Genomic DNA, 12,089 nt, shown 5'->3' on the forward strand with positions numbered 1-12,089 from the left:
TTTAAGTTTGGTGTTGTGATGAGCGGATAATTTATACGCTTTTTGACATTGTTTTTAGTATGTTTTTAGTAGGATCTAGTTACTTTTAGGGATGTTTTCATTAGTTTTTATTTTAAATTCACATTTCTGGACTTTACTATGAGTTTGTGTGTTTTTCTGTGATTTCAGGTATTTTCTGGCTGAAATTGAGGGACTTGAGCAAAAATCAGATTCAGAGGTTGAAGAAGGACTGCTGATGCTGTTGGATTCTGACCTCTCTGCACTCAAAGTGGATTTTCTGGAGCTACAAAACTCGAAATGGCGTGCTTCCAATTGCGTTGGAAAGTAGACATCCAGGGCTTTCCAGATATATATAATAGTCCATACTTTGGCCAAGAATAGACGACGTAAACCGGCGTCCAACTCCAGCTTTCTACCCAAATCTGGCGTCCAGCGCCAGAAAAGGAGCCAAAACCAGAGTTGAACGCCCAAACTGGCACAAAAGCTGGCGTTCAACTCCAAGAAGGACCTCTACACGTGCAACATTCAGGCTCAGCCCAAACACACACCAAGTGGGCCCCGGAAGTGGATTTATGCATCAATTACTTACTCATGTAAACCCTAGTGACTAGTTTATTATAAATAGGACCTTTTACTATTGTATTAGGCATCTTTGGTCTCAGTTTTAATCCATTGTTCATCTTTGGATTATCTTTTGATCTATTGATCACGTTTTGGGGGCTGGCCACTCGGCCATGCCTACCCTCTATTCACTTATGTATTTTCAAACGGTAGAGTTTCTACACTCCATAGATTAAGGTGTGGAGCTCTGTTATTCCTCAAAGATTAATGCAAAGTACTTCTGTTTTCTATTCAATTCATCTTATTTCGCTTCTAAGATATTCATTTGCACTTCAACCTGAATGTGATGAACGTGACAATCATCATCATTCCCTATGAACGCGTGCCTGACAACCACTTCCGTTCTACCTTCGACTGAATGAGTATCTCTCAGATCTCCTAACCAGAATCTTCGTGGTGTAATCTAGAATGATGGCGGCATTCAAGAGAATCCGGAAAGTCTAAACCTTGTCTGTGGTATTCCGAGTAGGATTCAATGAATGAATGACTGTGACGAGCTCCAAACTCGCGATTGCAGGGCGTTAGTGACAGACGCAAAAGGATAGTAAATCCTATTCCAGCATGATCGAGAACCGACAGATGAATAGCCGTGCCGTGACAGGGTGCGTTGACCATTTTCACTGAGAGGATAAGATGAAGCCATTGGCAAGGGTGATGCCTCCAGACGATTAGCCGTGCCGTGACAGGGCATTGGATCATTTTCCCGAGAGATGACCGAAAGTAGCCATTGACAGTGGTGATGTATCACATAAAGCCAGCCATGGAAAGGAGTAAGACTGATTGGATGAAGATAGCAGGAAAGCAGAGGTTCAGAGGAACGAAAAGCATCTCCATTCGCTTATCTGAAATTCCTACCAATGATTTACATAAGTACCTCTATCCCTATTCTATTATTTATTATTCAAAAACTCCATTATCAATTTATATCCGCCTGACTGAGATTTGCAAGGTGACCATAGCTTGCTTCATACCAACAATCTCCGTGGGATTCGACCCTTACTCACGTAAGGTATTACTTGGACGACCCAGTGCACTTGCTGGTTAGTTGTATTGAAGTTGTGAACCTTGGTATTGGCACCATGTTCTTGGCGCCATTGCCAGGGAAAGAAAGAGCCATGAATTTTACATAATCAAAGTGTAATCACGATTGCGTGTACCAAGTTGCTCACGTTGCCAGGGATTGTTTGAGCCTGGACATCACAATTTCGTGCACCAATGGTATATCTAACTATTGTATAAAATTACCTGAATCATCAGATGAATACTCTTTTTCTAATTTTTTATTCACTATCAATTAGTATAGCAGCAAAAGCTTTCCTTACTTCTTCATTACTGATTTTGTTTATTTTTTCTTCTGTTTTGGAGTTGTTAGCGTAATGACTTGATTTTTTACATTTTCAATAGACTATCTGCTTCTTGTCATTTTTCTTTTTACTATTCCATTTTTATTTTTTCCTATAGTTTTTCCTTGGCTTATTTCCTATTGTATAAGTTTCTCTAGATTGATACCTATACGTGTTCTCATAATTCTTTATATTTCTTTTCCTAATGATTCTATTTTAGTTGCTAGGTGCCTTTTCAGTGGTAATGCCATACTGTTGATAAAAATTTCTTAATTCTCGCTTACTACTCATATTTTTTTTCTTATTTTCTCTTGTAATCTGGTGTCAGTACATATTTTTACTTCGGTTTGTACTACTATATTATGTATTTGGCCAAAAGTTAGGCCTTCATACGATATTTGAGTACCAAATAAAGATTGTAATTTTTGTAAAACTTTTTCTGAAAAGACTTTGGGTAAAGCTACTATAAATATTTTTTTCCAAAAAGGGACTGCTGCATCATCTCTCATCATTATCTTAGAGATGAAAATATATTTATACCACCTGTAGTCAAACATTGTGGGACATCATAAGTTCATTAGTTGGATTTCTATTTTGTCTTTAAAAATATTTGGGTCACTTAAAAAGTTTTTTTATGATTGTAAAAATTAAGGTTGCTGTAGCATCTTGTGTTTGGTCTTCTGATTTTACACTACTTAACATTAAATCTTTTTTCGGTAAGGTTAGAAAGTTATCCCACCATCCTTTTAATTATCCCGTGAACATTTGGCTGATCATGACTGCTACTTCTCTATCACTAACTCGTTTTGTCTTATAAGCAGTTGCTGCCATAGTCATATTATATATTAGATCTAGAATAGCTTATTCACTTAACCCATCTAAGTCCCATTCTATTAAATAAAATCCAGTAAAAATATTTTGCACTAATTATGTTCTTTCTTTAAGGCTCGCTTACGTTAGCTGGGGTTAGTCTTGGATAATAATTCTTTAGTTTCGGATAATATTGATTCTTATGTGTTATCTTGTTAATTTTTATTGTCTTAATAGTTATTTTTCCTTGACTTATAGACTTAAGTTTTTTCTTTAGCTCATCAATGTCATCTTCCACATTTGTTCATAGTTTAATCACATCAGGACTTTGAAACGTTTATATAGGCTTTTATATAGGTTTAATTTGTTCATGTTTATGTTCAATTCTTTCTAACAGATTTTTCATAATATTTAGGACCGTATTAGTAAAGTTATGTTGCTGATGTACTTTTTTAATCTTTCTCTTATCTATACTTCCTTTTATTCCACTATCTTTGTATGGGGGTGACTTTTAGTTCTAAATTTTGGACTACCTGTAGTTTTATAGTTTCTTTCGGTGGATACTGAGATTCTACTATTTGTCCTGTGCTACTTTTTCAAATAGTGGTTATCTTACTTAGAGGACAAAATTTTTTTTAAAATCTTGAAAGTAGTTTTTGAACTAGTCAAAGAAGTATAAATTGATTTTATTTTTTATTAAGTAATCATAAAATTCTTTTCTTATTTTTATGGGTTTTTTTCAGAATATCTAGCAAAATACTATTTTTTTAATCTCGTATTATATTCTGCATTAAAATTTTTACTAATCTAATTTTTATCAATCTCAAAAGATTCCTCTTTTATTATAACTTCTAAGATTTGAGAGGCAGTTGATGAGTAATTAGTTTTTGTCCCATATAAAGAAATTGCTGTATTTGGTCTATTGTTGTTTATTCCTATAACTTCTTCGTTTATAACAGACTTATCTATAGAGTGCCTAGGATTAATATCTTCTTTATTCTGGTAGTTTGGTATTCTGACTGATTGTGACCTATTCATTCATAGTCTAATATTTGGACCTTCTCTAATAATTTCTCGTATTTTCTATTTTTTCTTCTTCTACTACACCCTCTATAATCCATTCTTCAGGAATATTCTTTATTAGTTCTTCATGTTGAAATTTTTTATGTGTTTGAACAAATGACCTTCGTAAATTAATGTGAACAATAATAATCTCAGCTTTTGACGATTCTCTTCTAGCCTTAAAATTATAGTTTACCCTTGTAATTTTGTAATATATTCTATAAATTACTTCAAAAGAATCATATTTTTCATCAATAATGTCTTTGGGTGTCTTAATATATAATTTAAGAGATTCAGAGGTATATTTATTTTTAAGACTCATGGATAAGTTTGGATAAAAATTAAAAAATACTGGACCATCATGACAATTACTTTCTAGTATAGCAATCAGTAAATCTCTAAATTTTTTTAATCTTGTATCTCGTAAAATCATTAAAATAGGTATATTGATTCCTAGCCTAAAGGTAGGCTTGGGTGCTACTTGGATAAGTCCTATATGAATAAAGTTATAATCTCTTCCTTGGTGTTCTTTTAGTTTTTTCTCTTATAGGATGTTTATAATATGGTTATTACTAGTTCCTGGATAGCTATATTCTAACATATGTATTTCATTATCTCTTTGTTCCCAAAACGCTTGTCTTTTATAGACTTCGTTTTTACTTATAAGGGGTACAGACCAATCATGAAATTTTCTTTTAATTTTACTACTTGTAGTTCTTATGATAAATTTGTAGCTTCATTGTCATTACTTCTTACTATTATTGAACTATTCTTTTCTCTGTTTAATTCAGCTAAAGGTTTTAAAATCCGAACCATTATATCTTTTCAAAGACTTATGCCGCGAGACCACCCTAGTTGACTAATGAATTTACTGTCTTCAAGGAGGACTTACCACCAGACTTGCTCACTGGGCTGATCAATGTATAAATGGCTTTCACCGTTATAGTTATCTTTAAAAGATTATGGGATGGAGTTTAAAAGATCTTTAGTTGCTAAAACAAAGTTTAGAATAATAGCATAAGAGTAAGGATATTGAGATACTATAAAATATAATATTAAGTGCAAATTCCTTATTATGAGAGAGTTCCTCAGTTTGAAGTATCTTTTCTGTAGAAAGATTGAGTTTTAGGTTGTAGTTTGTTCCATTTGGATTCTGAACTTTATATTTTCATGAGATGGAGTAAAAAAAAAATGTAATTTTTGAGTTTGACTCCACCTTCTATTATTAGGATCAGCTGCTCAGTAAGCGGCCAACTTTTTTCTCTTCTCTTAATAATATGCTTAAATGATGACTTCATGAGAAGATATATATATCCTTAGTTAATATCTTAAATCATGGATTCAGCCTGGCCTGCTGTGACCACGTGTCACTACCCTAGAGTTTCATCAACTCATGCATCATGGCATCCAATGACCACATGTCACTGCCCCGGATTTTGCTTAACTCATGCATCCTGGTGTCCAACACTACTAGAAAACTAGTTATTACGGACGAATATTTCCGACGAATTTTATCCCACGAGAAATACAGATGGAATTTCAGAGGGATTTTTTGTCAAAAAACAAAAAAAATGAATTAGCATAAATTTACAGACGAAAAAGAGAATCTGTCTATAATTCTGTCGAAAAAATTAATTTTTTTCATGGGAAATGATTACAGACGGAAAATCCGTCTGTAATCAAATGGACAAAATACTGTATTTTGTTAAATTATTATAGACGGATTTTCTGTCTGTAATGTAAAATTTTTTGTCAGAAATAATAAGTTAAACCTATCATTGCCCGAGCTCCATTCACAGCACACAAATCAAACCTAGCATTTCTCACCCTTCTTCTCCGTCAACGACTCAACGGGCTACTTCTTCTTCTTCTTTCCTCACTCACAGCGCCACCGTCGGCCACCCTAACCGCCACAACTACCTTCTCCTTCTTCTCCTCTTTTTTAAACACTGAACCCCTGTCTCTCTCATTCTTTCTCGTTCGCAGAACAAAGCAAGCTCAAGCTCCACCACCACCACCCCTCAAGCTCGCATATCTTCTCAGCGCTACAGCCATCATCTTCTCCAGTCAATGCGGTGGCTACCTTCGCGCAAGCCCTAGCTTCTCAAATCCATTCCTATAACTTCGTTGTATCATTCCCTTCCAGACCTGATTACTGATTTCCGTTCCTAATTTTAGTCTTGCTAACCCTAAAATTCATAACATGCTTTGGGATCTCATCCACAGAATCTTCCCCTTTAATTTGTTGAATGGATATTAAATTAGGGGTGAAGATTGAAATCACTTGATTTTATTTTTCATTGAGGAACTATTAGCTACTCAAGTGGCAAAAAGATTAAAGTATGCATGAGTAATGATTCGTGTGGGTATCTGCTTGATCATAATTACTTTGCTTTGGTGTGTCTTTCAATCTCTCAGGCAAATGCAGCTTCCGGAATGGCGATCCATGAGGACTGCAAGTTGTGATTTTTGGAGCTCAAGACAAAAAGGACTCACAGGTTCATAGTTTTCAAGATTGAGGAAAATCAGAAGCAAGTCATTGTGGAGAAGCTTGGTAAGCCAGCTCAAGGCTACGAAGATTTTGCTGCTTGCCTCCCTCCTAATGAGTGTCGCTATGCTATATATGATTTCGAGTTCTTGACCGAAGGTAATGTCCCCAAGAGCAGGATTTTCTTCATTGCTTGGTAATTAGGTGTTTGCTTGTTTGTTTGTTCATATGCCTGCTGGTTGCTTTTGCTGTTGATTGATATTAATTTGATTTTCGTGTGCCTTTGTGCCTTTGTGATATTAATTTGATTTTCTAGTTATAAATTAATCTCTAAATAGTTGTGATGAGTTTGGAAAACTTTAATTTAATTTTGATGATGAACAAACATTATTGAAATAATTAATTACAAAATTATTAATTTGATTTTTATTACACATATATTAACTAATAACTTTTGTGATGCAGATTTTAATTGGGCCAAAAACAAAATTCTGATGCAAGCCCAATTATTTTCAGCTTTGGTTTAATATGGCTGAATTGTCTATTCTGCTTATTGGGCCAAATTGAGTTATTATTGCTACGAGCCCAAAATGAATGCTTTCCTATTTGCTCAATGCATGATCCGAAAAATATTCATCAGGAAAGAAAATATTATTAATTGGGCCAGATTAAATGATTGTTGCAACTAAGCCCAATTTTATATGTGATGAGAGTTCCTCATGCATGATCCGAAACCAATAGAAAAAGAAAGCAAAATTGCTTCCAACGGATCCAAGCATTTCACCATGTGATGGATTCCAAAATTCATTACATTGTCATTTATTGCATGGGAACTATGAGAGAGAAAACAAGACACTTGATTTGATTGTAGCACTTATGGCTACACGCTACTCAGAAAGGAAAGAATCATTTCATTTAATCTCATTCTCTTTGCTAATTCAATGCTTTTCAAATTTCTCTCTTCTCTCTCTATTTGCTACTCTTCTTCGGTTATTACACAGGAAACAATGGATGCCATGGAAGCTACATGGAGCTACCGAAGTGAAGAAAGAGCAAGCTACAAGACCATCACAATGATGGCAAGAAAACATACCAAAATAAAAGCATGCTGTGGCTAAGATTTTCACCAAATATGGTTAGATTTGGTGAGGTAATCTCGAGCTCTTCATGCTCAAAAAGGAAGAAGATTCGGCCAACAAGGTGAGATTCTTGGAGGCATGGCTTGTCTTTGATTCTGCTCAACCACCACAGGAAGTAGCTAGAGTGGCGAAGTGATGGAAGAGGCAGAGATTGAAGCAGATGAAGCCATTATCATCATGAAGCATCAAGGGCCAGAAATCCATCTTGGAGAGCAAGCCAAGGATGGAGAGCCCGGATTGATGAAGAGTGATGATCAAGGATGGACTAGAGGTAATTGCATGTTGGGTTTTGCATGGTTATCTCTTCTCTCTCTGTATGTCCGAACCGGTTATGTGTGAAGGAAAAGAAGTTAAGCTTGGATTTTGGCTTCAAGTGTGGAGGCTTCCCCCTTCTATAAAAAGAGTGAACAACCACTGTTTGAAGCAAGGAGAAAGTTTGAGAGTGTAAGGCATAGAATTCTCAGAGCTACCTGAGCTAACAGTTTTCTCTTCTCCTTCAATGTATTCTGTTTAGTATTTTGCTGTTTAATTTTGTCATGTCTTGAGTCTCATGGAAAAAAGGCAAACAGTGAGGTTTGTATGAAAAAGCCATAGAGCGGAAAAAGGCAGGGAGTGCAAAATTAAAAGAAAAAGCCATAGATGTCCTTAGAGTTCTTTTGTACGTCTATGTTGTGTTTCACGATTCTGTGGAAATCTCCTTGTAAGTTGGGTTAGCACTTTATAGTCTGTAATTTGGAAGATTATAGTGAAATTCCATCATGGTTGTGATGGAGACTGGATGTAGGCTACACTGCACTTAGCAGCTGAACCAGGATATATCTGGGTGTAATTTTCTCTCTTCTCCACTCTATTTCTGTTTCTACTGCACAGAGGCTAAAACTGAAAATTATCTCGTGCCAAGTGACAAGACAAAAAGAAAAGTCTCGTGCCAACTGACGAGATAAAAATAAAAGTCTCGTGTCTTGGGACGAGACAAAAATTCAGAAGTCTCCTAGAAGTTATTTCAAAGGCTAGCAAGTGTTACAAAGCAAAAAGGGGGCTAAGATTCAACCCCCCTTCTCTTAGCCACTGAAACCATCAAGTTGCATTGTGTTACTTGTTCCAATTTTTCTTGCGTACTACTTGAATAGCATGATGAGGTTCAAAATTTTAAATTTCTTAACCCTGTGCGTTTCTTTTTTTTTTTTTGACAGTTTTGTACAGGAATATGATCCCTAGTAACTTTACTATGAATACATCTAATGTGATGGCTAGTTTGGCTACAAATTTGCTGGTGAGTTATTTTTTTTATTTTAATTTACAATGTTCTCTTGTTGATGGCAAAGTTTCAGTTTCTAAGTGTAAATCTAATTTTAATTTCAATTTTTGTGTTTTTTCTATGTGAAAATTGGATACTGGTGCAAATATCAAAGGATCAGCATCAAAGACAAAAAACACCAATTTTCTTGAATCCGCTTTCTTTTCAGGTCTTCCTGTTTATTATCTACAAAAGCAATGCACAGATAACTCTACATTTTCCTTTCCACTCCTGATAGAATCCTATAGTATACAGCAAGGTATGGTACATTCCTGTATTGATAAGATTTCGTGTATAAAAGTGGTAACTGAAAAGTGAATCGATAGTTATTATTTCTATTCCTACATGTCAACTCACTAATTTTTTCCATTCTTATCACTACTGCAGCAACAAACTTGTTGAATGGCATACCAAACAGCATTGGAGGCCTTTCACGTCTAATTCGTCTTGATCTCCACCAGAACAGTGAGCTCTTTGATGTTATTCACATATTCTTAGAAGTTAAACAGATTAATATGGAATTAGAATGCTTACATTGGTGCCTAGCTAGAACATTCGGAACCAGTATAAGTAGAAATTGAGAGAACAGTTAGATATTCTGGCATATTTTATCAAAGAATGGTAAACCTGTGACAAATTTCTGAGAGTTTGTGATAGATCTTTAGGCTAATTATTAATCACATTGCTGTTTTTATTTTGAAATTTTAGATGCAGACTCAAGCATGCCACTAAGTGATGGATGAAGCAGAACAGGAGTACAAGAAGTTTTCCAAACGGATCACTGAAAGCCGTGAGGCAATGAAGGTTTTCATCTCTTTGACTAACGTTATTTGATCTGTGATTTGGAAAAAAAACTGTTAAGACCATGGCGATGGGTTAGGGAGGGGAGCGGTGGTTGAGAAAGCTGAAGAGAATGGCGCGGTGGCAGTTCTGGTTTACGGGGACGGTGATACGTGGCGTGATGGGTTCGAGAGAGGTCACGTGATGAGGGGTGTGGGGGACCCTTTGAGTTCTGGTTGGTCTGGTGTTGATGGCGGTGAAACCTTGGGTTTGGATGATAGTGAGGTTTCGAAGAGGTTCTCCGAAATTCCATCTTTACCCTTGTCTGCTGAGGTTGCTGAGATTGTTTTGGGGTCCTTGGGTGGTGCTCCGGTGCCCCTTGAATGGAGGGGTACCCTAGGATCTAAGGTCAGGCACGTTGGTCCTGGTCCCACCATGCTCAATTTCTCTTACCAGGTTGGTGTTTTGTTTTGTTTGTACCTTTGTTTCATAACTGTAATTGGAATTTGACTTTTTTTCACTTTTGAGTCTTCCTTCAGAAGTGTCATTTTTTGAGTATTGACTTTTTTTCATTCACTACAAATCGGGAAATTTGACATGTTTTTCATACCTTAATTTCTATGCATTGTCAAAGTAGTTTTAGACATGTGTTGGATTTATGAAGTTCTCTTAGTAGTTCTTTAAAGGGAAGCCTTATGATGAAGTTTGGTGTGTGTATTTTGAAGGGAGAGAAGAAAGTGGCAACTATTCAGAATGTGTTTGCTGTGATAAAGGGTTATGAGAAACCTGATAGGTATGTGTTGCTTGGGAACCATAGAGATGCATGGACTTTTGGTGCTATTGATCCAAGCAGTGGGACGGCTGCCCTGCTCGACATTGCCCAGAGATTTTCAATTCTGTTAGGTTCCGGTTGGACTCCGAGGAGATCTATCATTCTCTGCAGTTGGGATGCTAAGGAATTCGGAATGGTAGGTAGTAGTAATTCCTTATTCACTCATTTTAACTATGATTCCCTTTAAGCAAGCAACCTCTTGAGTTTGTGGATGTTTCCAGCTCGAAGAATGAATCGAAACATGGTCAAGTTCTTTGCTTTTAATAATTTTGCTTCCTGTAATAATATGATTTGGAATCATGAATGAGGTTAATGTGTTTTATGTAGATAGGATCCACTGAGTGGGTTGAACAAAACCTTATCAATCTGAGTCCCAAAGCTGTGGCATACCTTAATGTGGACTGTGTTGTTCAAGGGACTGGCCTCTTTGTTGGCTCAACTCCTCAGCTAGATAATCTTATCGTGGAGGTCACAAAGAAGGTATCTTTCGATCACTTTAATTTATAAATGCATTTGCATACATAATAAACTTATATATCATAATACCTGAACATCACTTAGCATTTGCATTGATTTCAGGTCAAGGATTCTAATTCTGAGGGTGCATCAATATATGAGAACTGGGCTGTCACTGGTGAAGACTACAATGTAAAGCTTTTGTTACTACTGCCAAGTATTTGTTTGCATTTGATGAAAAATTTTATATATTGTATCATATTAATGTGGATTTTGCCAAGGTTTGTTTTAAAAAGTGTGGTTTTTCGGTGGATTGCAGATTCAAAGGCTTAGTGCAGTTGATTCTGATTTTGCTCCATTTGTGCAACATGCAGGGGTTCCATCTATTGATGTTTATTATGGAAGAGGTAATTCTTTTTAAACTTATGAAGCCATTTACTATGGTTATACCATCTGTTATTGTATCTCTTTGGACATTGATAACCAGAGGCTAATTTAAATCAACCAGGTTCCAAATATATAAGACCACTCCCTAGATTCTTTAATTTTTGTAATACAAAATTAATTGTTTCTAACATAATATGCCTAAATATGTCATGTTCTATAAAATGTATTGTAATAATCCTACACCACTTCCCCCAGATTTTCCTGTCTATCACATGGCTTACGACTCGTATAACTGGATGACAGAGTATGCAGATCCATTTTTTCAGCGACATGTTGCCGGTTAGATTTCTCATCTAATTCCTGGCGATTTTGAGTGATTTTCTTATTGGTAAAATATTGTTAATTTCATTTGGTAATCTCAAGATGTATCTTCTGTTCTTTGTTGTATTAGTTACTGGAATTTGGGGACTCCTAGCCCTTCACCTGGCCGACAATTCCATTCTTCCCTTCAATTACATTTTCTATGCGAATCAATAAACAAGTGCCACTTGTGTACAATCATAAGACCATGATTGAAACCAAATATTACTTTCTTAAATGCTATTTATATCTCTTTGATTTCATTATATTGTCTTGGAGGGAACAAAGTTAAGGCGGTAAGCAGTTCTAATCTGTTCAAAATTTCTATTTTTCTATTTATATTTCTCTCTCAATTGTTTCTTTTGCAACAAGTTCAACCATTAAAATAATATTTTTAAGTTGCTTTAGTTTCTGTTCTCAGCGTGAGCTCTCTGTCGGAGCTTTAATTGATGAATTGATATTGAATTTCAGGGAAGATTTTGAGACAGGGGAGTTTAATTTTCTTAGGATAAGG

The 12,089-nt window shown here is 35.7% G+C and overlaps 1 protein-coding gene across 1 annotated transcript; it reads left to right on the forward strand.

Moving 5' to 3' along the window:
- Nucleotides 1-9,495: 9,495 nt before the first annotated feature.
- On the forward strand, nucleotides 9,496-11,752 carry LOC148571158 (putative glutamate carboxypeptidase AMP1). Its single transcript, XM_088507227.1, has 8 exons — nucleotides 9,496-9,550; nucleotides 9,623-9,996; nucleotides 10,266-10,508; nucleotides 10,700-10,852; nucleotides 10,952-11,020; nucleotides 11,148-11,235; nucleotides 11,471-11,554; nucleotides 11,667-11,752. The coding sequence occupies exons 1-8, from the start codon at nucleotides 9,496-9,498 to the stop codon at nucleotides 11,750-11,752; spliced, it is 1,152 nt and encodes a 383-aa protein (XP_088363353.1).
- Nucleotides 11,753-12,089: the final 337 nt, after the last annotated feature.

Source organism: Arachis ipaensis, chromosome B3, assembly GCF_059453495.1.
Source record: "Arachis ipaensis isolate K30076 ecotype BB chromosome B3, ASM5945349v1, whole genome shotgun sequence".
NCBI lineage: Eukaryota > Viridiplantae > Streptophyta > Magnoliopsida > Fabales > Fabaceae > Arachis > Arachis ipaensis.

Coding starts and splice junctions, on each gene's coding strand:
- LOC148571158 (XM_088507227.1), top strand. CDS start 9,496: ATGGATGAAGCAGAACAGGAGTACAAGAAGTTTTCCAAACGGATCACT. Junction 10,509..10,699: donor ATGCTAAGGAATTCGGAATG/GTAGGTAGTAGT, acceptor TGTTTTATGTAG/ATAGGATCCACTGAGTGGGT. Junction 11,236..11,470: donor TGATGTTTATTATGGAAGAG/GTAATTCTTTTT, acceptor CACTTCCCCCAG/ATTTTCCTGTCTATCACATG.